Source organism: Artibeus jamaicensis, unplaced genomic scaffold, assembly GCF_021234435.1.
Source record: "Artibeus jamaicensis isolate MK-2021 breed Jamaican fruit bat unplaced genomic scaffold, CSHL_Jam_final contig_777, whole genome shotgun sequence".
NCBI classification, from domain to species: Eukaryota; Metazoa; Chordata; class Mammalia; order Chiroptera; family Phyllostomidae; genus Artibeus; species Artibeus jamaicensis.
Window position 1 is genome coordinate 944062 of NW_026521966.1, and position 26511 is coordinate 970572.

The 26511-nt window shown below is 40.9% G+C and overlaps 1 protein-coding gene across 9 annotated transcripts in view; it reads right to left on the reverse strand.

Annotated features, from left to right (window-relative positions):
• NLRP1 (NLR family pyrin domain containing 1) overlaps nt 1-26511 on the reverse strand; it is a 134870-nt gene that overhangs the window by 32521 nt on the left and 75838 nt on the right. For 8 of the 9 annotated variants that reach the window (XM_053672569.1, XM_053672571.1, XM_053672570.1 and 5 more), the window contains exons 3-4: nt 16324-17932; nt 8169-8339 (exon numbers count right to left, since the gene is read on the reverse strand). In XM_053672569.1, coding sequence (XP_053528544.1) covers nt 8169-8339; nt 16324-17932 — 1780 coding nt within the window. Of the gene's footprint in view, nt 1-8168; nt 8340-16323; nt 17933-20008; nt 20055-26511 lie in introns of those variants that run through there. The other variant, XM_053672568.1, reaches the window with a different exon arrangement.

A 26511-nucleotide genomic window follows, 5' to 3' on the forward strand; every position in this document is an offset into this window, starting at 1 on the left:
CCCTCCCATCCCCTCTCTATAAAAATGGATAAGTAAAATCTTAAAAAAAGAAATCATTTACTCAACAATTGCCATTTCCATATTGCACCTTCCCCAAGCCTTCAACACCCCAACCTTCACACTCTTAGTAGAGAACTAAATTTCTAATTCACAGGCAAATATAGAGCCATTAGATGGAAATCCATCAGCTTCCCATAGTCAAACCTATGTGTCTATGGGACACCTTCTCTCTGCCAGGTCTTCATCTACCCTTCTGTTATAGGGTGAGATGTTCCCAACTCCTCCAAGGCCAGTCTTTCCACCACTGCCTCCCTCTGAAGAAAAACAGACCATCAATTAGTCCTTCTTCCTCTATCTTTTATCATCCTTATCAACACATATTCAAACTTAGGCCTTTTCCTTCTTCAGTGCAAACAAGCACACACATATACACCTCTAGTAAATCCCACATTTCCTTCTGCTTTACTTCTTTTTCCTTCTTCACTACCAAAGTTTGATAATGGCATTTGTATTTGTAGTCTCATTTCCACCTCCATCTTCATCTTTAATCTATTCCTATTTGGGTGCTGACTTCATCACCTCACAAAACTGTTCCTGTTGCAGACATCCATGACTTCCCTATCACAAATCTAATGGACAACTTTCAGTCCTTATTGTCCTTGACCTCCCAGCAGCAATGGGCCCTGGTGAGCACACATTTATTAAAGTCTCCGCTCCCCTAAGTTTCATGACACCACACTGCATGGTGTTTTTCCACCTCCCTTTGTGTTCCTCCTCAGGCATCAATGCTGACCTCTCTTGTTCATGCCACATCAGGATGGGTATGTCCCCCAGGGTTTGACATGCAAACTTTTCTTTGCATGTGAATTTTAGGGTCAGCTTGACCATTTATACAGAAAAGGTAGCTTGTATTTTTATACAGATTGAGTTGAATCTATAGATCAGTTTGGCAATCATGACTGTCTTAATAGCTAGTACTAAGTTTTTCAATCCATGAACAGGCTATGCTTTACCATTTATTTATTTAAAATTTTTAAGTGGGCCCCTCAAACTCTAAGAAAGCTGTTTTATTTATTTTTATTTATTTTTTAAATATATTTTATTCATTATGCCATTATAGTTGTTCTATTTCCCCCCTTCATTCCCCTCCACCCTGCACACCCCTTCCCCACCATTCCCCCCTTTAGTTTATGACCACGTGTCTCAAGTTCTTTAGATTCTATATTTCCCATACTATTCTTGCCCTCCCCCTATCTACTTTCTACCTATCATCTATGCTACTTATTTTCTTTACCTTCTCCTTCTCCCACTCCCCTGCTGCTAACCCTCCATGTGATCGTCATTTCTATGGTTCTGCTCCTGATCTAGCTGTCCTCTTAGTTTGCTTTTGTTCTAGGTGTGGTTGTCAATAACTGTGAGTTTGCTGTCCTTGCACTGTTCATCTTTTATATCTTCTTTTTCTTAGGCAAGTCCCTTTAACAATTCATATAATAAGGGCTTGGTGATGATGAATTTCTTAAACTTCATCTTATCTGAGAAGCACTTTATCTGTCCTTCCATTCTAAATGAAAGTTTTGCTGGATAGAGTAATCTTGGTTGTAGGTCTTTGGATTTCATGACTTGGAATACCTCTTTCCAGCCCCTTCTTGCCTGTAGGGTCTCTTTTGAGAAATCTGCTGACAGTCTGATGGGAACTCCTTTGTAGGTGACTGTCCCCTTATCTCTTGCTGCTCCTAGGATTCTCTCCTTCATTTTAATTTTGGCTAATGTAATGATGATGTGCCTTGGTGTGTTTCTTCTTGGGTCCAACTTCTTTGGGACTCTTTGAGCTTCCTGGATTTCCTGGTAGTCTATTTCCTTTGCCAGATTGGGGAAATTCTCCTTTCTTATTTGTTCAAATAAGTTTTCCACTGGTGGCTGTTCCTTTCCCCCTTCTGGTACCCCTATAGTTCAGATGTTGAAACATTTAAAGATGTCCTGGAGGTTCCTAAGTGTCTTCTCATTTTTTTGAATTCTTGTTTCTTCATATTTTCCTGTTTGGCCATTATTTTCTTCCTTCTGGTTCACTCCCTTGATTTGAGACCCAGTTTCCTCTTCATCACTATTGGTTTCCTGTGCAATTCCCTTCATTTCAATTAGTTTAGCCTTCATATATTCCTCTAATTTGTGACTAAAATCAACCAGTTCTGTGAGCATCCTGATCACCAGTGTTTTGAACTGTGCATCTGAAAGTTTTGCCATTTCTTCATTGCTTAGATTTATGGGCTCTGGGGCTTTGAGATCTTCTTGAACCATTTTTGGTCTGTTCGTGCCCGTTAATTATGAGGAGCAAAGCCTTAGGTGTTTACCAGGGCAGGGCCTCCCAGGTCGCTGAGTTGTGACGCCATATGTGGGGGCAGGGTCAGAGCAGGGAAATGGCAGCCCCCTCTGCTGCCCCTTGCTGCTGGGGCCTGCTCGGTCCCATCGTCTCACCACCCACTCCCTCACTGGTCTATCAGTCAGGTTGAAGAATTTGTTGTCATCAGACTTCTGAAAAGTCAATTTACTGTGTTCTGGCTGTGTTTTCTGTTGGTAATATTTTGTTGTCTCTCAACTTGGTTGTGGGAGAAAGCATGGCGTCTCCATCTATGCCTCCATCTTGGCAGAAGTCTCACCATTTATTTAGTTTTGATTTAATTCAACTATGTTTTGTAGTTTTCAGTATGTGAGTCTTGCTCTACCTTTGTTAAATTTATTCTGAAGTATTTGATAATTCTCAATGCTATTGTATGTGATGCTGTTTTCTTAATTACATTTTTAGGATGTTTATTGCTAATATGTATAAGTACACTTTATTTTTTATGGTGAACTTTTATCCTGAAAGCTTGATAATTAGTTTATTAGTTCTAATATCTATTTTTTGTGGATTCGTTAGGATTTTAAAAACCCTGTCATGTAAGGAACAAATAGAGATCATTTTAATTTTTTCTTTATAATACGGAAGACTTTCATTTCATTCTCTTTCCTACTGTCTGTGGATAGAACCTCCAGTATAATGTTGAGTAGCCTTGGAAAGAGTGGAGAGTTTGGTCTTGTTCCTGATCTTAGGGCAAAAGCATTCTTTCTTTCAGTATTAAGTGTAATGTGAGCTGTAGGTTTTTCATAGCTGGTCATTTTCAGGCTAAGAAGGTTCCCATATTTTCCTCATTCATTGAGTGTTGATAATGTGAAAAGGTGTTGGATTTTTTCAACTATGATTTTATGTGTATTGAGATGATCATATAGTTTTTGTCCATTATTCTGTTAACATGATGTATTGCATGGATTGATTTTCCTGGGCTAAACTGACTTTGCATTCCTGAGATAAGTTCCACTTGGTCATGCTTTACCATCTTTTTTTATAACTTTTATTTTATTGAGGATTTTCATTTCTCTACTCATAAGGGATGAATACCTTTTTTTAATACCTTGAGATAACTTTGCTTGTCTTTGTGTGATTTTGATATCAGGGTAATGTTGCCATCATGAAATACATTAGAAAGTATTCCCTCTTCTATTTGTTGCTTTCTTTTCCAAGGTTGAGAATACTGGTGTTAATTTTTCTTCAAATGTTTGGTAGAATTAATCAATGAAACCACCTGGGCCTGGGGTTTGCTTTTAGAAAGTTCTTTTTTTCTTTCACTAATTTAATCTCATTACTTGTTAAAAATGTATTTAAATGTCCTAAATCTTCTTTAACCAGTTTTATTACTTTGTGTTTTTCTAGTAAATAGTCCATTTCATTTAGGTTATCTAATTTGTTGGCTTAAAATATTCATAATGTTCCCTTGAAGTCCCTTTAAATTTTTCAATGAAGTCAATTGCGATGATATCTCTTTCATTCCTGGTATCAGTAATTTGAATCAGGTCTGTTTCTATCCTACTCATTTTAGCTAAGAGTTTCAATTTTGCTGATCTTTGCAAAGAACTAATGTTTGCTGTCATTATTTTTGTATTGTTTTTGTATTTATTTACTTATCTGTTTTATTTACTTCTACTCTAGATTATATTATTTTCTTCATTCATCTTTCTTTTTTTGTTATATTTTCCCTTTATTGTTATTTCTTTTTGATTCTTAAAATAAAATGTTAAGTTTCTAATTTGAGCTTTTTCTTCCTCTCATATTCTTTCCCTCTGTCCTCTTCCTCTTTCTTTCTTAAATACATTTTCAAAAAAAGAGCTTTTTTTTCCAGTAAAATTTGGGCAGAAACTACGTATCTCTGCCCCCACATACACAGCCTTCCCCAACATTGGGCATCAGAGTAGAACATTTGTTGCAATTAGTGAACATACATTGATGCACCATAATCACCCAAAGTTCATAGTTTATGTTAAGGTTCTCTTTTAATGTTTGGATTCTATCTTTTTTTATCCTCACCCATGGACATTTTTTATATCTTCTTTGAGAGATGATGTCAGAGAGGAAGGAAGACAGAGATATATCAATGGGAGAGAGATCATTGATTGGTTGCCTCCACTCTGCCCCTGGAGTAGGGATTGCATGCATCTGGACTAGAAATAGAACCCACAACCAAGGTATGTGTCTTGACCAGGAATTGACCCTGCAACCTTTCAGTTACAGGACAATGCTCCAACCAATTGAGCCACACTTGCCAGAGCTATATTCTATGGATTTAGACAAATGTAGATTGATATATACCCACCATTATAGTGTTATATAGAATAGTTACTATGCTGTGTCTCTTCATCCCTACCCCCACCCCAACCCTGGCAGCCTTTTTACTGTCTTTATATTTTTGCCTCTTAAAGACTTTCATATTGTTGGGATCATACATTATGTAGCTTTTCAGATTGTCTTTTTTTTTTTTTAAAAAGGACTATTCAGATTTTTATTTTCTCTTGTGTCAGTTTGCTAAGTTGTGTTTTTTCCCCATTCCATAAATTACTTTATTGTTGTTCAGTTACAGTTGTCTGAATTTTCTTCTCATCACTCCCCCTCAGACCAGGCAAACCCACCTCCCTTCCTTGCTTCTACCTTCGCCCTTGATTTTGATCATGTGTCCTTTATAGTATTTCCTGAAAACTCTTCCCCCACAGTCCCCTCCCCCCTCCCTTCTGGCTATTGTTATATTGTTCTTAATTTCAATGTCTCTGGTTATATTTTGTTTGCTTTTTTCTTTTGTTGATTATCTTCCAGTTAAAGGTGAGATCATATGGTATTTGTACCTTACTGCCTGGCTTATTTTACTTAGCATAATGCTCTCCGGTTTCATCTATGCTGTTACAAAGGGTAGGAGCTCCTTCTTTCTCTCTGTTGCGTAGAATTCCATTGTGTAAATGTACCATAGTTTTTTGATCCACTCATTTGCCGATGGGCACCTAGGTTGCTTCCAACACTTGGCTATTGTAAATTGTGCTGCTATGAACATTGGGTTGCATGGGTTCTTTTGGATCGGTGGTTCAGGGCTCTTAGGGTATAATCCCAGCAGTGGACTTGCTGCGTCAAAAGGTAGTTCCATTTTTAGTTTTCTTAGAAAATTCCATACTGTTTTCCACAGTGGCTGCACCAGTCTGCATTCCTACCAACAGTGCACTAAGGTTCCCTTTTATCCACATCCTCTCCAACACTTGTTTGTTGCTTTGTTTATGATGGCCATTCTGATTGGTGTGACGTGATATCTCACTGTGGTTTTAATTTGCATCTCTCTGATGGCTAGTGATGCTGAGCATCTTTTCATATGTCTCTGAGCCTTCTGTATGTCCTCCTTAGAGAAGCATCTGTTCAAGTCTTTTGCCCTTTTTTCAGTTGGGTGTTTTTATCTTCTTGGGGTGGAGTCATGTGAGTTCTTTATATATTTTGGAGATCAAACCTTTGTCCAAGGTATCATTGGCAAATATGTTTTCCCATATAGTTGGTTCTGTTTTTATTTTAATGCTGTTTTCTTTAGCCATGCAGAAGCTTTTTAATTTGATAAGGTCCCATTTATTCTTTCCTTTACATCCCTTGCTTTAGGGGACATATCAGTGAAGATGTTGCTGCATGGAATGTCTGAGATTTTTCTGCTGATGTTTTCCTCTAGGACTTCTATGGTGTCATGACTTATATTTAAGTCTTTTATCCACCTTGAATTTACTTTTGTGTATGGTTTAAGTTGGTGATCAAGTTTCATTTTTTTTGCATGTAGTTGTCCAGATCTCCCAACGCCATTTGTTGAAGAGGCTATTTTTACTTCATTTTATGCTTCTTCTCCCTTTGTCAAATAGTAGTTGACCATAGGGACTTGGGTTTATTTCTGGGCTCTGTGTTCTGTTCCATTGGCCCATGTGCCTGTTTTTATGCCAGTACCAGGCTATTTTGATTATAGTGGCTTTGTAATACAGTTTGATATCAGGTATTGTGATCCCTCCTGCTTTGTTCTTCTTTCTCAAAGACTGTCTTTATTTTTACCTAGTAATATGTATTTAAATTTCCCTCATGTTTTTTATAGCTTTATGAATTATTTTTTCTCTTCAGTGAATAATATTCCAATGTATGAGTGTATTGTAGTTTATTTGCCAGCTAACTGAAGGACATATGGTTGCTCTCTAGTTTTGGCAATTATAAATAAAGCTGCTATAATCATTGGTGTGCTGGTTTTTGTGTCAGCATGGGTTTTCAACTCCTTGGGGTAAATACTGAGGAGCATGATTTTTGGATCACATGGTAAGGGTGTGTTTACTTCTGAAAAAATCTGCAAATGGGCCTTGTTGTTTTTGCATTTCCACCAGCAATGTATGAGGGTTCTTGTTGCTACACTAACTTGTCAGCATTTAGTGTTGTCTTGTTCTAGATTTTGGCCATTCTAATGGGTGTGTAGTCATATGCTTTCTTTTTATAGTCTTGGCATTGATATCTATTGATATCTCTCTAAGCAATGATTCAGCTATATCAAGTAAATTTTAGTATATTGTGTTTTTCTCTTCATTCATCTCAAAAGATTTTTAAATGTCTCTTGTGATTTCTTCATTGACCCATTATTACTTTAGGAATATGTTGTTTCATTTCTGTATATTTGTGAATTTCCTTCTGTTATTGCTTTCCAATTTCATTCTATTATATTCAGAGAATGTAATTTGTAGGATTTAAATTCTTTTAAATTTGTTGAGATTTACTCCATGGGTCATCTTATTTTTGCAAAGAGATTTATTTGATACAAGTTTGACTATTCCTTTTGGATACCTCAAAAAAACTTGAAATAACATGCCCAAAATCCCACCTATGCCATTCCATCTCCCACCCACTCCTTTTCCACTATTTCCCATTTCAGTGAAGTTGCCACCATCCCCTGCATTCCTCTGGCCTGACCTAAGATCTCCTTTTATGCCTCCATCTACCTTGGTCTATAAATATAATCCATTACTAAGTCTGGTTGATTTTACCTTTTTTTCAAAACTCCTGAATTGATTCACTTTTTTTCATTTCCATGGCCAACACTGTCATCTAAGATACCACCACTTCTTGCAGAAACTTTTACAATGTCCCTTCCTGCAAGCTCTCACCATCTTTACAAGAACTATTGAAACTTTCCTATGAACTGGTCTCCCAACCACTACTTTTGCTCCCCTCCATTCCATTTTTCATACTACACTCTGTTTCTACTTTGAAAATATACCAATCTGATGAGCCTTTTGATTATAATCACAATGCATTAGAAAAGCACCCCAGATTCCATCGGGGCCTTGCACAGCAGGTCTGGCTGCATGATCTCTGTAGCCCCTGTTGCTCCTTTGCTCTCCATCCTCCAGCCTCACTAGCCAGCTTTCAATTTGATGAAAGACCATCCTCCTTTCTGCCACAGGGCCTTTGAACTTTCTTCCCTCCTGCCTCACTGAGGTAAATCCTCTGTATCTTCAGATGTTCTTCCATATTCATTTTCTTAAGGTTGTTTTCATGGGAGGCCCTTATCTGGGCCTGTAATTACACATGTATTTTTGTGTGGTTTATGGTAATCACCTGCAAGCTCTGTGAAGGTGGAATTCTGTCTGCATTAGCTCTCTGTTGTAGGCATGGCCCCTGACACAGTGCATGGCCCAAGAGGGGCCCAGTGAATATTTGTTGAATACAAAGACCACACCCTCATCCTGATCACAATTTCTATCTTCATTTCCTATCCATCCCTGTTTCAGAACAGAACTGGGGCCAGACTCACCTCAGGGTCTCCAGGTGGCAATGTGGACATTTCAAGGCCTCACAGAGACTCTGTACTGCAGAGTAGCTCAGGAAGTTTCCTCTCAGGTCCAGGTCCTTCAGGCTCCCAGGAACTTTAAGAATGGAGAAGAAAATCTGCCACCAGGCATCTGTAAATGGGCCCCAGCTGGACCTGAGGGAGAGAGAACCAGAAGAGATGAGACCTGTGTGTGCTGAGGTGGTGGTCATGTGCACAGCCCTGCACAACACAGTGTACTGTGGATTCTCTGAGCAACAGGCCGCAGTGGGCAGGGCAACCACCAGGGCTGGTTAGCTACCCCAAGTGCCCCTCTGCTTTCACCACCCTGGGCTAAGTGCCCCACTTCCATGAGGCTTCTCATTGTATAGCCCCTGCCTCTCTCTACTGCAGTGTTCACTTGGTGGGTCTGTTTCTGCCTCAGTCTGGGATATTCTTGTGGGCAGGGGCAGATATTGTTCATCTTTTTGATCTGCAGTGGCCAGCACAGGGCCTGGCACGGAGCTTGGGGAGGTAGACAGTCATCCTGTCTTCAGTGCAGACCTGCCTTTCTTCCTGTGGCACAGATGTTGTGAAGTACCAGTTCCCAGAAAGGAAAGGAGTTGGTGGGAGGAGGGAAGAGTCTGGAAGAGGTGGTTTAAAGCTGAGTGTTTGATGGGGATGTTGATTATGACTGCTTAAATGGCTATCCTGGTTTGCTTGTGTGGGACCCTATCCTCTTACAAGGATAGCAAGACACAGAGAGGGTCCACTGTAGAGAGATGACAAAGGAGATTATCTCAGGAGAAAAAAATTTGATGATTGGCTTCCTGTGAGAACGTTAGGGTAGACTGCCTTGTAGAATTTCCACCAACTTAAATTCTACATTTTCACACATTATTTAAATGATTTCATCTACTGCTCAATGACTCGAATACTATTTTAAGTTCCAGAGTAGCAAATTATTTTCTTCCCAGCTATCTCTATCTTGATAGCCCACCAGCTTCTGGACCTAGTATATTTCCCCATCTCCACTCATCCTCCCCTCAGGTGTGCAGAGCCATGCAGAAACGAGGAGCAGAGGCTCTGGAGCCAGCTGTTGGCATATGAATTCCACTGGTCTGTGCCTCGGTCTCCTCGCTGCCTGAAGGGGACAAGAGGACCTAGTGCAGAGGGCTTTGTGATGTGGTAAAAGTGCTATAGAGAATTTCAAATATCTTAGTGAGGTTTCAGCATTAATAGCTCTAAGACATATACATGTTGCAAAGGTACAAACCAAATTATCATTTGAAAGTTCATTGTTTTTTGGACATTCAGTTAGTTTTGGAAAAGCTGAAGAATACTTTTTATTTTTTTTAAAAATATTTGATTTATTTATTTTCAGAGAGGGGAAGGGAAGGAGAGAGGGAGAGAAACATCAATGTGTGGTTGCCTCTCATGTGTCCCCCACTGGGAAATGACCTGCAACCCAGGCATCTGCCCTGACTGGGATCGAACCTCGATCCTTTGCTTCGCAGGCCTGTGCTCAATCCACTGAGCTACACCAGCCAGGGCGAAGAATACTTTTTAAAACTTTGTTTTGCTGAACATTTGCCAACTTTAATCTTTAATCAGAAAGACTGAAATGAAAACATAACAATCTATTACCAAAATGCACAGTGCTTAATTACAAACCAAATACATGAGCTGCTCATCCTTACTATCTCGTATTGGTCCTCCTCTCCCTCCCACAGCCTTGGGCCAGTCTTTGTCACTTCTTCAGGGACTTCTGGTATGCTTACAGTATCCTTGTTCTTTTCTCTGCCTTGCCTGGCTGACTCTGTGTCTTTAAAAATTCCCTGCTCACAGCAGGTGCAGCCTGCAGTTTCCCCTGGAAGTCACTCCAGACTCCAGGTGCCATTGTCCACTGAAAACTCAATTTCTCTTGATGCCCTTGACTTTTGCTGTTACTCACCTGACCTCTGCCTCTGTGCCTGCCCAGGGTACTTCTGAAGGCTACCACCAATGGAACACCTGTAACCAGGTTTTTTAAAGACCAGTTCACCTTAATATAAGTTGTTATGTAACCATAACAATTAGAAACAACCTAAGTGCCTGAGGAGAGATAATGGGTAGATAGTTGTGGCACCTTGCCTATGAATACCATATGGTCATTCGAATGGTGTTGTATCAGGCTACTTTATAACATGAGAAGAGAGTTTTAATATAAAAATGAAATAAAGCTGACTGTAAAGTATAATATACAATATGGCTCAGTTTAGCATTAGAAATGTGCATAAAATGAGACTAGAGGATATATACCTCCATTTTTAAAGATTATATTTTATGGGGTATGTTATTACAGTTCCAATTTTTCCCCCTTCAGCTCCCTTGACTGAGCACTCCCCACTACCTCGGGTAATCCTCATACCTTTGTTCATGTCCACATGTCATGCATATAAGTTCTTGGCTACTCCATTTCCTATACTGTACTTTACATCCTGAAGACTATTCTGTAGCTACCTATTTGTACTTCTTAATCCCCTCACCTATTAACCTATTCCCCCATACCCCCTCCCACTGGCAACCATCAAAATGCTGTCTGTATCCATGATTGTCTTTGATCTTGTTTGCTTAGTTTGTTTTTTTAGATTCAGTTGTCATTAGATATGTATTTATTGTCATTTTGCTGTACATAATTTTGATTGTCTTCGTTTTCTTGAATAAACCCGTATAACATTTCATATAATAATGGTTTGGTGATGATGAACTCCTGTAGTTTCTTCTTATCTGGGAAGCTCTTTGTCCTTTGATTCTAAATTATAGCCAGGCTGGGCAGACCAATCTCATCTGTAGGTCCCTGCTTTTCGTGATTTCAAATATTTCTTGCCAATCGCTTCTAGCCTGCAAAGTTTCTTTTGAGAAATACACTGATAGTCTTATGTGAACTCTCCTGTATGTAACCAACTTCTTTTCTCTTGCAGCTTTTAAGATTCTCTCTTTATCTTTAACCTTTAGCATGTTAATTTTAATTAGAACCTAGGCTGGCTGCTGCTAGTACTGAGCCTGGAGCCACTTAGCAAGAGCCACTCACAGAATCCACCTGTTGCTTGTTTGAGAGAATTTAAGAAGTTGTGACGTGTTAGCTGAGACTAGCTATTCATATAGAAAAGCCACTGTTAACAGCTGGGTGGGTCTGTAAGGTGGTGATGTGGAGCCTCAGAGGATCTCCAGGACTGGCAAGCAGTGTTAGGCAGGTAATGGAACATCAGGTATGGCACCCACCTGATGGCTCTGTGTCTCTGTGTGTGTGTGTGTATGGGGGGGGTTCAGAAAAGGAAGGCTGGCCTCTGCCTGACTTACTGTCTGTGAGAAAGCTATCCCCCAGCTCTCATCTTGATGACAGATATCTCAGTTCCTCCCAGTATGCCATTCAAACTGCTTTTCAAACTGCCTTACTGGTGCTGGAGCTCTTTAGGAGTGAGTCTGAGTAAGTCTGTGTGTGGGCCCTTTAAGAGGAAATTCTTTGGACTCCTGCAGTTTCTTCCACTGACTAAATCCCCACTCGGTTTTTTAGCCAGAAGCTAGGGGGACTTATTTTCTTGGCACTGGAATCTTGTGCTGGGGGTCTTGTGTGAGACTGGGAACCTTGCTCCCAATGTCTCTCCCAAATTTTTATTTGCCACACGTGGTTGAGGGACCAGCCTGTTCCATATCTTGTCTCCACCCCTCCTACCAGTCTGGATGGATGTGATTTCCTATTTCCGTAGTTGTTGTTTTTCCATTCAATTCAATTTTTGACGATTCCTAATGATGGTTGTTCTATATTTTAGTTTTAATTTTGATGTGGTTGTGCGAGGAGGAGAGCCATGTTTACCTACACCTCCATCTTGACCTGAAGACCCTATATATCCTTTTTGATGGATGATTACCTCTGAGTGATAGAGTTCTGGCTGATAATTAATTTTGACTTTGTTGCTTATTTATATGTTCTCATTTTTCTACAATGTACATGCATTTTATATTAGAAAAAAATTATAAATCTGAAAATAAAATACACAAGTTCTACATTTCCTCCTTGGAATTTCCTGTTGTGGTGCACTCGTGTGATCCCTCCCTTTGGGCTACCAACTGCCTCTACTAAGCCTCTCTTATCATAGGATTTTTACTCTCTTCTAGTTAATAAATGGATGTCTGTCTTCTCTCCCTATCTGAGTTTCTTTAGACAGGGATGTGCTTTATTAACCTTTGATATTTAGGGTCTGGCATAAAATCAGTGTATAATACTCATTTATGGAGTGAATTATCTACAGGAGAGATAAGTACTTCAAAGAACTAAAGGATCAGTATACCACTGAGTTGCAGAACCCAGATATGGAAATTAACACTGCTGCTGGGATTAGAGGGTTGTTAGAGAGAGCTAATAGGTCATATTCAGATGGAGACTGGGGCAATTGTGCATCGTTGACACACACAAGATAATTCATTTTTCAGGGAAAATAGAGACTCCTTTTCAGAAACACACACATTCTGAGGTGATGGGAGAGGTCTCAGGGCCAAGCTCATAGTCAACAGCTATCAAGGGTGTGCCTGAGCAGTTGAGTGAGCAGTGCCTGGTGGGAAGCATCTCCCTCTTCCCTGGTAGGAAGAGGGAGATACAGAGGCAAGTGGGCTGGATGGATGTGCACCAGGAGTGAAAGTGGCCAAGATGACAGAAGCAGGAGGAGAAGCAGCAGTACAAGCAGGCTGCCCAGAGGCATGTAGGGAAGGTCACAGGGTTAGACACTAGGCACAGAGCCCCAACTGGACAGAGAATGGGAGTTGGCCCTTAGAAGTCCCTGGTGACCTAGGTCCTTTAGCAACTTGAGGTCAGCCTTAGTAAGAGTTTCTCTGGGGAAGGGACACAGCAAAGGCAGTCCTGAGAGGGGAGTTCATAGTGATACAGGCCTACCTAAAAAAGATAGAAACATTTCAAACAAACAATCTAACCCTATGACTCCAAGAACTCAAGGAACACCACCAAAGACAGCCCAGAGCAAATAGAAGAAAGGAAATAACCAAGTTCAGAGCAGAATTAAATGACATAGAGACTAAAAGCACGATTCTAAGGATCAATGAATCAAGGAGCTGGTTCTTTGAAAAGATAAATGAAATCAACAAGCCTTTAAGCAGGCTCATCAAGAAAAAAAGAGAGAAGAACCAAATAAAAATGATCAGAAATGAAAGAGGAGAGATTACAACTGACACCATGGAAATACAAAGGACTGTAAGAAATTAATATGAAGAACTGTATGCCAAGAAATTTGAAAACCTAGGTGAAATGGACAAATTTCTAGAAAATATAATCTTCTAAACTCAATAAAGAACAAGCAGAAAGCCTGAACAGACCAATAACAGCAGATAAAATTGAAGCAGTAATCAAAAAATTTTCAACACACAAAAGCCCTGGACCAGATGGTTTCACAGGAGAATTCTACAAAACATTTAAGGAAGAGCTAAGCCCTATCCTTCACAGACTATTCCAAAAAATCCATGGAAGATTCTCAAACTCTTTGTATGAAGCCAGCATCATTCTAATCCCCAAACCAGATAAAGACACAACAAAGAAAGAAAACTTCAGGCCAATATTACTGATGAACATAGATGCTAAAATCCTCAACAAAATACTGGTAAACCATGTCCAACAATACATTAAAAAGATCATATACCATGACCAAGTGGGATTCATCCCAGGGATGCAAGGATGATTCAATATGTGCAAATCAGTAAATATAATACATCACATAAACAAAAGCAAAGACAAAAATCACATGATCATATCAATAGATGCGGAAAAAGCACTTGATAAGGTACAGCACCCATTTATGATAAAAACACTCAGCAAAGTGGGAATAGAGGGAGCATTCTTCAACATAATAAAGGCCATATATGAGAGGCCTACAGCCAACATCATACTCAATGGGCAAAAACTAAAAGCTTTTCCACTAAGATTAGGAACAAGACAAGGTTGTCCACTTTCACCACTTCTATTCAATCTAGTATTGGAAGTTTTAGCCACAGTGATCAGAAAAGAAAAGGAAATAAAAGGCATCCAAATCAGAAAGGAGGAAACCAAACTGTCATTGTTTGCAGATGACATGATAGTATACATAGAAAATTCTAAAGACTCTACCCAAAACTGCTCGACCTAATAAATGAATTTGGCAAAACAGCTGGTTACAAAGTCAATATCCAGAAATCAAAGGCATTTTTGTATACCAACAGTGAATCAGCAGAAGCAGGAATCAAGAAAAAAAATCCCATTCGATATAGCAAAAAGAAAAATAAAATACCTAGGAATAAACCTAACCAAGGAGGTAAAAGACCTGCATGCAGAAAACTACACAACACTGAAGAAAGAAATCAAGGAAGACACACAAAAAAGGAAACATATATCGTATTCACGGATTGGAAGAATTAACATAATCAAAATGTCCATACTACCCAAAGCAATTTACAGATTCAATGTAATACTTATTAAAATACCAAGGGCATATTTCACAGACATAGAACAAACATTTCAAAAATTTATATGGAACCATAAATGACTCTGAATAGCAGCTGCAATTTTGAGAAAGAAGAGCAAAGTAGGAGGGATCACAATACCTGATACCAAACTGTATTACAAGGCCACTGTAATCAAAACAGCCTGGTATTAGCATAAGAATAAATACATGGACCAAAAGAAACAGAACAGACAACTCATAAATAAACCCAAGTCTCTATGGTCAATTAATATTTAACAAAGGGGCAGCAACATAAAATGAAGTAAAAATAGCCTCTTCAACAAATGGTGTTGGGAGAACTGTATGTTTTCCCATGTATAGCTACATGCAAAAAAAAAAGAAACTCCAGCACCAACTTACCCCATACACAAAAATAAATTTAATGTGGATAAAAGATTTAAATATAAGCCGTGACACCATTAAAGTCCTAGAGGAGAACACAGGCAGGAAAATCTCAGATATTTCATGCAGCAATATTTTTACTGACATGTCCTCTAGAGCAAGGGACATAAAGGAAAGACTAAATAAATGGTATCTCATCAAAATTAAAAGCTTCTTCACGGCTAAAGAAAACAGTATTAAAATAAAAAGAGAACCAACTATATGGGAAAGCATATTTGCCAATGATACCTCAGACAAGGGTTTAATCTCCAAAATATACAAAGAACTTACATGACTCCACTCTAAGAAGACAAGCAACCCAATTAAAAAATGGGCAAAGGACTTGAACAGACACTTCTCCAAGGAGGACATACAGAGGATCCAGAGACACATGAGAAGATGCTCAGTATCACTAGCTATTAGAGAGATGCAAATTAAAACCACAATGAGACACCATTTACACCAGTCAGAATGGCCATCACAAACAAAGCAACAAACAACAAGTGTTGGAGAGGTTGTGGATAAAAGGGAACCCTAGTGCACTGTTGGGATTTCAGACTGGTACAACCACTATGGAAAATAGTATGGAATTTTCTAAGAAAACTAAAAATGGATCTGCCCTTTGACTCAGCAATTCCACTGCTAGGATTATATCTTAAGAACCCTGAAACACCAATCCAAAAGAACCTATGTACCCCGATGTTCATAGCAGCACAATTTACAATAGCCAAGTGTTGGAAGCAACATAGGTGCTCATCAGTAAATGAGTGGATCAAAAAACTATGGTACATTTACACAATGGAATTCTATGCAGCAGAAAGAAAGAAGGAGCTCCCACCCTAGCAACAGCATGGATGGAACTGGAAAGCATTATGCTGAGTGAAATAAGCCAGGTGGTGAAAGACAAATACCATATGATCTAACCTTTAACAGGAAGCTAAACAACAAAACAAACAAACATGCAAAACATAACCAAAGACACTGAAATAGAGAACAGGATGACAGTGACCAGAGTGTAGAGGGGAGGGAATTTCAGGGGGAAAGTGGAAGGGTTTACAGGAACAAGTATAAAGGACACATAAACAAAAACTAGGAGGGGGTGGAAATGGTAGGGAGGTGGGAAGGGCTGGGGGCATGGGCTGGGATGGGAGTAAAGACAGAAAACTGCATAAACAGCAATTTTAAAAAAGTTCTTCCAGGGCCCAGGACAGTGGGAACAATAGAATAGCTGAAGGGAGGGGAGGGGGAGCACTCACAGAATGACACCTGAAGGCCGTTGTGTTTGCCTTTGAGATTCACCCTCATTCAGTTGAAGCCTCTTCACCAGCTGGCTGAATTTAATGCAGAAAGAGAACACCAGGAGCTCCATGTCAGTTTGGACACATATCCTCATTCCACAGAAATCAGATATTGCTGTCAGAAAACTTTCATCCTGAAACTCATAAAAAGAGTGGAGCGAGTGCCAACAATATGGCTCTAGGTTCTGCTGTGTGAGGTCGATCTCCTTCTTGGCCAATTGTAGCAGTTTGTGATGCTTCTCCGGAGACAGCTGGCATTTGAAGATGCTCTCCATCTCTCTCATCCCCTGCTCACTCAAAAGGCCAAATAGAAAACATGTAGTTGGTTCCCCAAACACACCAACCATCCCATATTCTCTTATCAAGTCTTTCATACTTCTGATGCTAATTAACTTCTTATCCCCCAAAACACAGTACATTGCTGCAAAGAACTCCTGAAAACACAGGTGAATGAAACTGTAGTTCATAGATGTGGGGTGTTCTTGAAGAACACCCCTCTTTAAGAGAGTAAAGATGATGTCCTCATCCAACCCATGTTCTCTGAGGTCCTCATGGCTGAACAGGGTCTTTCCTTGCCTGGTGCCCTTAGCAGCCAGAGAGTAGAATCCACTCAGCTTAATCCCAAGGGACTGAGCTTGGAGAATGTGGAAAAAGTAGTGCAGACAGAGGATGGTGGTTGTCTGGCAGGTCAGTGAGAGTTCTTGCCCTTGATCCATCTGCTGCTTCAGGCAAGTGCAGACCAGCCAGGACACCAAGGGCATGACACACATGGTCAAGAGTGCCGGGTTTGATTCGACTGAGCTGAAGGCTCTGACTGCTTGGCTTTCATCAGTGAAGTATGTGTAGAAATAGTCCCTCCTGGCTGACTCAGAGAATCCCAGGACCTCCACCCAGTGTGGCTGCTGTAAAGAAGGAATGAGCTTCCCCAGAGCTGTGATCCGAGCTGTGATGAGCAGGGAAGCCCCAGGAAGTAAGGTTTTCTTCAGCAAACTGCCCAGCAGTGTGTGCACCTCCTGCTGCTGGCTCCAGTGCAGACTGAGCTCAGAACTGTGCTGTTTCAAGGCCCATTTTGGTTCATCCAAGTTATCAAGAATGAAAAGCAACTTCTTGTGCTGAGACAGGATCTGTTCAATGGGAGCTGCAGGGCCAGCCCAGTCTTTTGAGATGAGCTCACCAAGACTCATTGTCCTGGACTGGGCCAAGTCTCTGCAGTTGAAGTAGAAGACATGCTGGAAGCGGTCCCTGTACAGCCTGCCTTCCTCCCAGGCTCTCCTCACCTGCCTGGCCAGGGTTGACTTCCCGATTCCTGCAACCCCATGCAGTACGACTGTGAGAGGCTCTTCCTGGGTACCTGGGCTTGGGCCAAATAAGTCTCCAATCTCAATAAAATGTTTTTGATAATCTGTACTCTCCTGTTTTCTTTTCCAGAGTGGAAAATGATAGCCTCTGGGTTTCGATCTGCGTAGAAGTAGCAGCTGTGTGAATTTCTGTTGGAAATCCTCATTTCTCCATGACCGTGTGTGGCATGGCATCTTTCTACTTTCCTTATAGTATTCTTCTGTGATTCCTAAGTAAGAGAGGGAAAGATGGAACATAAAGGTATGGAATGCATGTGTTCATTTGTTTCAACATTTATTCATTCAACAACTATTTTCTGCACGCACGTGCTACACCCTGTGCTAACTGCTGGTAATGGTACATGCTTACCAGGTCAGTGGGGGAAACATGGGTTTTTTTTGGAGGAGATCCCATCCCAGGTTTTAACTTGAACAAGTCACTGTTGCTTTATGATGTTCCTTCATTGAGCAAAGATTAATTAAGGTCTTACAGTGTCGACCCTGATGTAGAAGCTGGGGATAAAGAGTGAATGAAACAGAGCCAACTCTCCACTCTCATGAATTCCATGACCTGAACTGTTAATCTACTGAGTGTCAGCTTTTTCCTCCTTAAGTTGTGATTGGTCATGATGGAGTGAAGGCATTAATGGATGGTGTAGCAGATACTATCAGGTCCTGATAGTACTCCTCTACACTTTCTATTGAAGCACATGCCATGGATATTCTTCTACAAGCACTGGTGGTTTCCTGTCTGAGGTGCCTGTATTAAGCATGAGTGTGGCAGGCAAGAACCCCAGGGGAGTTAATGCTCCAGGAGGGGCACTCAACCAGTGAAAGATGGCAGTCCCTTATCTCTCAGGAGGCAGCACTCTGAGGTATGTTCTAAAATGTCTTCTGACAAAAGGTGAGGACTTCCGCCAAGATGGAGGCATAGGTAGAAACGCCTTGCTGGGCACACAACCAAATCTAAAAACAACAAAGTTTTAACAATAAACACAACCAAACCACACAGAAAATCGACAATATGGAGTCTGAAAACAATGAAATGCTCAGCTAAACCGGTAAGAGGGGCGAAGACAGCAGCGGAGTGGGTTGGCCAAAAAGATCCCCGACCCGGGTGGTGCGCAAGCAGCTGAAGGCACAGATCCCAGGTGCGGGCTAGCTACAGGTGGACACAGGGAAGAGGTGCGGCTGGCTGTCTGCGGTCGGTTGAGCATTTGCTTGCAGATAAACCAGTGAAGAGGCGAGCATTGAGACCTCAGGGCACAGGGCAGCAGGCTCGCACATTTCCACTCAGATAAGCAGGTGGGGGTGAGTGGTGGGATGGACTGGGCGAGTGGAGAGGACCGCCATTGCTCCCTCTCTGACTCCGCCCCCACATACAGCATCACAAACCAGTGACCTGGGTGGCCCCGCCCTGGTGAACATCTAAGGCTCCGCTCCTCATACATAACAGGCACAAACAGATAAAAACATGGCTCAAGAACAACTCAGAGCCCCTGAGCCAATAAATCTAAGTGATGAAGAAATAGCCAAACTTTCAGATGCACAGTTCAAAACACTGGTGATCAGGATGCTCACAAAACTGGTTGATTTTAGTCACAAATTAGAGGAACATATGAAGGCTAAACTAATTGAAATGAATGGTAATGCACAGGAAACCAATAGTAATGGAAAGGAAACTGGGACTCGAATCAAGGGAGTAGACTAGAAGGAAGAAAAAAATGACCAACCAGAAAAATATGAAAAAACAAGAATGCAAAAAAAAAATGAGGAGAGGCTTAGGAACCTCCAGGACATCTTTTAATGTTCCAACATTCAAATTATAGGGGTACCAGAAGGGGAAGAGGAACAGTCACGAGTGGAAACCTTATTTGAACAAATAAATAAAGAGAACTTCCCCATTCTGGCAAAGGAAACAGACTTCCAGGAAATCCAGGAAGCTCAGAGAGTCCCAAAGAACTTGGACCCAAGAAGGAACACACCAAGGCACATCATCATTACATTAGCCAAAATTAAAATGAAGGAGAGAATCCTAGAAGCAGCAAGAGATAAGGGGACTGTCACCTACAAAGGAATCCCCATCAGACTGTCAGCAGATTTCTCAAAAGAGACCTTACAGGCAAGAGGGGCTGGAAAGAGGTATTCCAAGTCATGAAAACCAAAGATCTACAACCAAGATTGCTCTACCCAGCAAAGTTTTCATTTAGAATGGAAGGACAGATAAAGTGCTTCTCAGATAAGACCAAATTCAAGGAGTTCATGATCACCAAGCCCTTATTATATGAAATGTTAAAGGGACTTACCTAAGAAAAAGAAGATAAAAAAGATGAACATTGCAAGGACAGCAAACTCACAGTTATCAACAACCACACCTAAAACAAAAGCAAATTAAGAGGACAGCTAGATCAGGAGTGAACCATAGAAATGAAGATCACGTGGAGGATTAGCAACAGGGGAGTGGAAGAAGGAGAAGGGGGGAGAAGGTACAGAAAATAAGTAGCATAGACAGTAATAGAAAATAGATAGGGGGGAGGGTAAGGATAGTATGGGAAATATAGAATCTAAAGAACTTGAGACACGTGGTCATGAACTAAAGGGGGGGAATGGTGGGGGAGGGGTGTGTAGGGTGGAGGGTAACTGGGGGGGAATAGAACAAATGTAATGGCATAATCAATAAAAAATAAATAAATGAAAATAAAATGTCTCCTGAGGGCCCGCAGAGCATCAAACCTCAGTTAGTCACAGGGGTATGTGCTCTATAATGCAGGTTTCCTTGGTTCCCCCACCCTCTTCCTCATTTCACTTGTTTCTCTTAATGGTGCCTCCAGGGAATCAGTTCCTGAGTGAGTCACCTATAGCTTTTTAACTTCAGAGGTATAATCAGCTAAAAATTTTCCTTTTGAGTACTTTTGTTTTGCCAGACATCTCTCCTAACTGAGCACCAAAGAAGGCCTCCATGAGAGATGACAGAAGTTGTTGTTATACCCAGGTGGGACTGAATTTCCCAACAGGACCTGAAACTTGACATCAGGAACTGGCCCATGTGTCTGCTGAATGACTCCAGGACATGGTGGTGGGTGAAGAATGTGGCCAGCAGGGTAGGCTATGTGCTGTCCAACTACATCAAGAAGCAGATCAGCATGAAGAAGGGCTCCCTCATGAAGAATCCAAAGGAAACACAAGGCCCTCAGCAAGACCAAGAGGAAGACCAGGGTTGGGAGATGTCCCGAGATCCAGCACAAATGCTGAGTACCACGCCAATAAGAGCATGCCAACTGCACCTCTGATCTCAACATCCTGGACTTTTCAAGTCTGTCGACATGACTGTGAAGGTAGACAAACTGTCTCTTGTGATGGAGTTGCATGTCACTGTTACGGGGAAGTGCAGCAATGGCTGCTGGCATGGTGGCTGCAACAGGCAGTTGAGCTGGTCTCCCTCTAACTACATCCTAGAGGAGGTAGAAGAGCTGGTCTCTGGATTCCCCAGCTTCTTAGCCTGCTGAAAGGCTCACCTGAATAATGGCCAGGACACCTATGTCCTGCATGTGGTCCAGACACTGTACACTTTCATCTTGTCACTGAGAATCTCACATTCCAGAAGGGAGAGACCTTGGAATTAATTGAGAAGCCAAAAAATGACCAGGAGTGATGGAAATGCAAAGACACTGGGGGCAGATCAACCATGTCTACCAACACTGGTGGTGGTTGTCACTTATGGGCCACCCTGTCCCTGTTGTATGTCCCACAGATCAGCTACCTGAGGAAGGGGCAGGAGGCACTTCACAGTCAGAGACTGGTACTATGGTCATGATGTACCACTGGGCTGGGTGCACCCTTTGTGATTCTTCTCCCCCAAGGTGTATGAGCAGGTCGATCAAACCATTTGGGCTGATGGGACCTCAGGTAAAATGGTTAACATCTAGCCATAAAAATTAACATAAAAGATGGGACATAGATCCCATGAAAGAAATAATATCCCCTTAAGAAGGAAGCATTAAAGGGGATTCAGCCAATATTACAAAATTTTTAATATCAGGTCATGCCAATCCCCTAAACACTTCCATTTTGCTGAAGAGCCACACTATTAATGAGTATTGATTTGTACATAATCTTAGCACCATACGACATTGTTCAGGACATTCATCCTATGGTTATCAACCCTTATACTCTATTAACCGTGGTGACTGGGGATAGCCAATAGTTTTCAGTACTTGACTTGAAAGATGCTTTTTTCTGCATCCCAATAGATGAACAGGCTCAGCTACTATTTGCCCTGGAATGGCAGAACCAAGAAACTAAAGCCATGCACCAAACTGTTGGACCATGTTACCACAAGGATTTAAGAACTCTGTGAGTATACTTTGGGAAGAATTAGTAAAGGACTTATGGAATATTTGATTGAAATGAGGAGTTCTTTTATAATGCATAGATGACTTACTGATAGCTAGCAATATCTATAAAGACCATTTACTTAATACCATCATAGACCTGAATCATTTGGCAAAAAGAAAATATAAACTATCCCATCACAAGACCCAGATTTACAAGCAAGAGTGACATATGGGTTTCAATTGAAACAGGGTACTAAGGGATTGATGGTGGATAGAAAACAAGCAATTGCTCCAATAAAAATCCCAGAGAACTGGAGGCAGCTTCATGGGTTATTAAGGACTATAGCATTCTGATGAATTTGCATTCCAGACTTTGGATTATAGCAAAACCACGGTATAATTCCTTAAAATGACTGAACTCTGAAACTTTTGAATGATCAAGAAATTGTCAGATAGCATTTGATACCTTGAAGAAAAGTTAGTTTCAATTCCTATAGTAGGATCACCCAATTAAAAAAAAAAATTCAAATAATACATTCATGAAAGATAAAGGACTGGACTGAGGTTACTAATCCAAACTTTGGGAAACATCCCCCAACCCATAGCCTATCTCTCAAAGAAATTGGATCACATGACAAAGGGATGCATTTAGGCAGTGGCAGCTACCTGTGACAGCTTACAGGAAGTTGAGAAGTTCACTTTGGGGCAGCCTACTATGGTATACATATCACACCAGGTCCTAACTCTATTGGAACAGAAAGGAGGGTATTGGCTGATGGCAGGGCACATGGGAATATACTAGGTCATTCTGTTAGACAACTCAAATGTTATCTTACAGACTACTACAACCTTGAACCTGGCTACCCTGCTCCTGGACTCAGAGGGAGACCCAGCCCTCCAGCATGACAGCTTGGAAATCAATAACAAGTTTATTTCAGCAGGTCAGAACTATTGGATCAGCCACCGACAGCACCAGAGTGGGAGCTATCCACAGACAGGAGCAGACTCACAGAAGATGGTGCATCAGGAGCTAGGTGTGCAGTAGTCCCCACAGACAAGGTAATAGAAAGCAAGGCCCTTGCTCTGAGAAACTCAACACAAAAGGCTGAACTGGTAGCTCTCACCAGAGCCTTAGTAATGTCTCAGAAAAAGAAGGTTAACATCTACACCAACTCCAAATATGCCTTCATAGTATCCATGCCCATGGTGCAATATGGAAAGAGAAAGGGCTCTTAATGTCAGGAAACAAGGACATTAAACATGCAAAAGAGCCCTGGCTGGTGTAGCTCAGTGGATTGAGCATGGGCCTGTGAAGCAAAGGGTTGCTGGTTCAATTCCCGGTCAGAGCACATGCCTGGGTTGCAGGTCAGGTCCCCATTGGGGGACACATGAGAGGCAACCACAAATTGATGTTTCTCTCCCACTCTTTCTCCTTCCCTTCCCTTCTCTCTAAAAATAAAGAAATAAAATTTTAAAAAACCTGCAAAAGAGATTTTACAATAGCTAGAGGCAGTGAACCTACTGAACCAGATTGTCTTAATACACCGCCAAGGACACAGAATGGCTGGTTTCCAAATAAGTCAGGGAAAGACATCTGCTGATAAAGCAGTGAAACAAGCAGCTGGAGGACCACTACACTTAGGGGTTTTGATCCACCATTTGAACTTGTCAAAATTTAAACCCTATATACAGAACAAGATGAGGAACAGGCCTGTGAATGGGGATTCTCTAACAGTGACCCTTATTCTGTATGGAAGATGAACACTCATGGTATAATCTCTCTCTCTGAAGCTCTGGTGTATCTCATTTCTAAACACCTACATGAAGGGATAATTTGATGGACCTAATTAGGCCACATTTGAAGAGTCCTCAAGGCCATTTAGAGGATCACTCAAGACCATCAAGTATGCACCAAAAACAAACCTAAGACAGAGCTGGCCCCAGCAGGAAAGGAAGTACAATTTAAAGGGTTATGCCCATTTAAAGACTGGCCAGTAGACTTTACACAAATGCCTAAAACTAGAGGGAATTTCAAATTTTTATTAGTTTTGGTGGACACTTTTTCTGCATGGGTAGAGGCATAACCCACTAGAATGGAAAAGATAACTGAAGTAGCAAAACTTTTACTTAAATAATTTCTAGGTTTGGACTTCCTTACAGCATTCAAAGTGGCAGTGGAGCATTATTCACTTCAGAGATATCCCAGAAGACTAAGGAGCCACTACAAATTCAATGGAAACTACGTGCATCTTGGAGACCTCTTCTACCCGAAAGAATGAGAAGATGAACCACACAATAAAGAAGATCCTGGTGAAAACACATCAGAAAACGCATGTGAAATGGAGACAAACACTCTCTATAGCCTTGCTCCAAATTAGGGTAGCATCAAGAAGTGGGCTTAAATTAAGCCCTTTTGTAATAGTTTATGGGAGACCTTTTCACATTTCTGTTTTAGGAATGCCTACTTTAGATATGGAACACGAGTAAAAATTAAGTAATATGTGCAACATTTAGGGAAAATGTTGACCATTTTGTACAAGTTTGCTTATTGCAGGTCCATCTATAAGTCTGATGAGTCCTCACACCATTCTGGCCTAGAGGCTGACTCTTACCAAAGAGCTGGAAGACTCAAGGGCCTAAGCAGGAGATAGCTGAGCAATGGACTGATTCCCATGACCGCTGACAACATTCTTTTCTCTAAAGCTCATGGGGAATCAATCCTTGGAGTCACCACACACAGATCAAGGGGCACCACCTGAGAACTTAGGCCTTGCTGCTGTAGCTGATGCTGAAAGGGAAAACTGGACCTGAACTCTGGTAGGAGATTAAAAATTAGTCTTTTGGAAAAGGAGAGTAGCCCCCATCTCAATGTGACAATGCTCCTTTTACATTATTTCCTCTTATATTATTTTACACAACAAGAATTAGGCTGTGTTTGGAAACATAAAGATTTTTAGCTGCCTGATACAGAATCTGAGTATGGTCCTTTCCATCATTAAAAGGACGAGGATTGAACATGAGTTAGGCTGAAATGGTTATTTCTAAATGAGTACAGAAGGTGTATTGAAAGTTGTAAAGGTATATAAAAGGTTGTGAAAGTTTTGACTTGAAAAGAAAGAAATTTCAGGTCTTGGTTACAGCTATTCTATGCTTGCTTTCTTATCTATTTAGGACTTGGTTTGAACTTTGCTATTTTGTGTGCCCCTGGAACCCTCTGCCTCTGCCATTTGGAACTTTGAGCCATGGTTGGTGCACTGGCCAGTGAGAGAATGTCTCTTATGTGGACCGATTGGCATAACAGTTGGTGAGAGAAAGTCTCTGCCACTGAGGCCTTTGTGCCAGTTGGACCTGGTAAAGGTTGTTTGGTGCCCACTGGCATACTGCTTGGTGTGATATAAGATTCCCAGTCTCTCCTTTAGCTGCTTTGAAAGGAAATCAAGGTATCTAAGAGTTAAAACTTCATATTAAGTTTGAAAGACAGTGTATGGTTTTAGTACTAGAAGGCATTAGGAATGGAGATGCAAATTTGGTGGATATTGGAAGGTTAAGATTTTTCCTTTTTGCTTTGTATTTTCTCCCTACCTGATCTCTCCACATTTTGGCATTCTTCGTGAGTGAGTAATGGCATAAATTTTCTCTGCATAAAACCAATAAGATCATTTTGAATGGTGGTTTTAATAACTAAGACTTTAACTGGAATGTTAGGCCTGAAGGAGACATGCCTGGACTCTGGTTGTTACCAGAAAGCCTTGAGGAAATGAGACTGACCGTTGAAGACAATGAAAGCCCTCTGGAGAAATGGCCTGGCTCCTCATTCAGTCATGTGATTAGTGGCAATCTTTCCAGGTAATGAACAAAGGTGGCTCTCCTGAAATATGGCAAAGAAGGGACCCTAAGACACATTTGGAACCTCAAGGACTTGAAGAATATAGGAGTTGCGAGCAAAGCCATATGGCAGGTGTGTGGCTGGGCTTCTGTGCCCTGCAGGATTTACTAAAGCTCAATATAAGGGTTCCTTGTGTAAGTTACAGCAAAGCAGATTCAAAGAGTCTATGTGCTGAATTGCTGTTCTTGTTGCATTTATGCAAATTATAAAAAGTTAAATACTGGCAGTCTAGTGACTGTGAGGGTGGTCTTAAGGAAAAATATCATATTTCAAGGAGATTCGTAATGCTCAGTTGTGGATATTATACTCTAGTGCAGCTAATTGTCCTCCAAGTATTATTTTCACTTGGAAGCTGAACTAGTTTCTGCATACAGATGTTCTTTTAGCACCTGATGAGGTTGCCAGTTGTTCAACTTACAGACAAGAAGAATTTGTCAAATGGTCATTATTTAATATCACTCCTGCAAAGGCATTATGACTGGTCATCTTCTCTAAAGACATTCTTGCAATAGCAGAGACTGGCTTATGATTTGTTGTGTAAATTAAACTTTGTGTTCTTCCTTTTATTTTCATGGAGTATATGCCTATG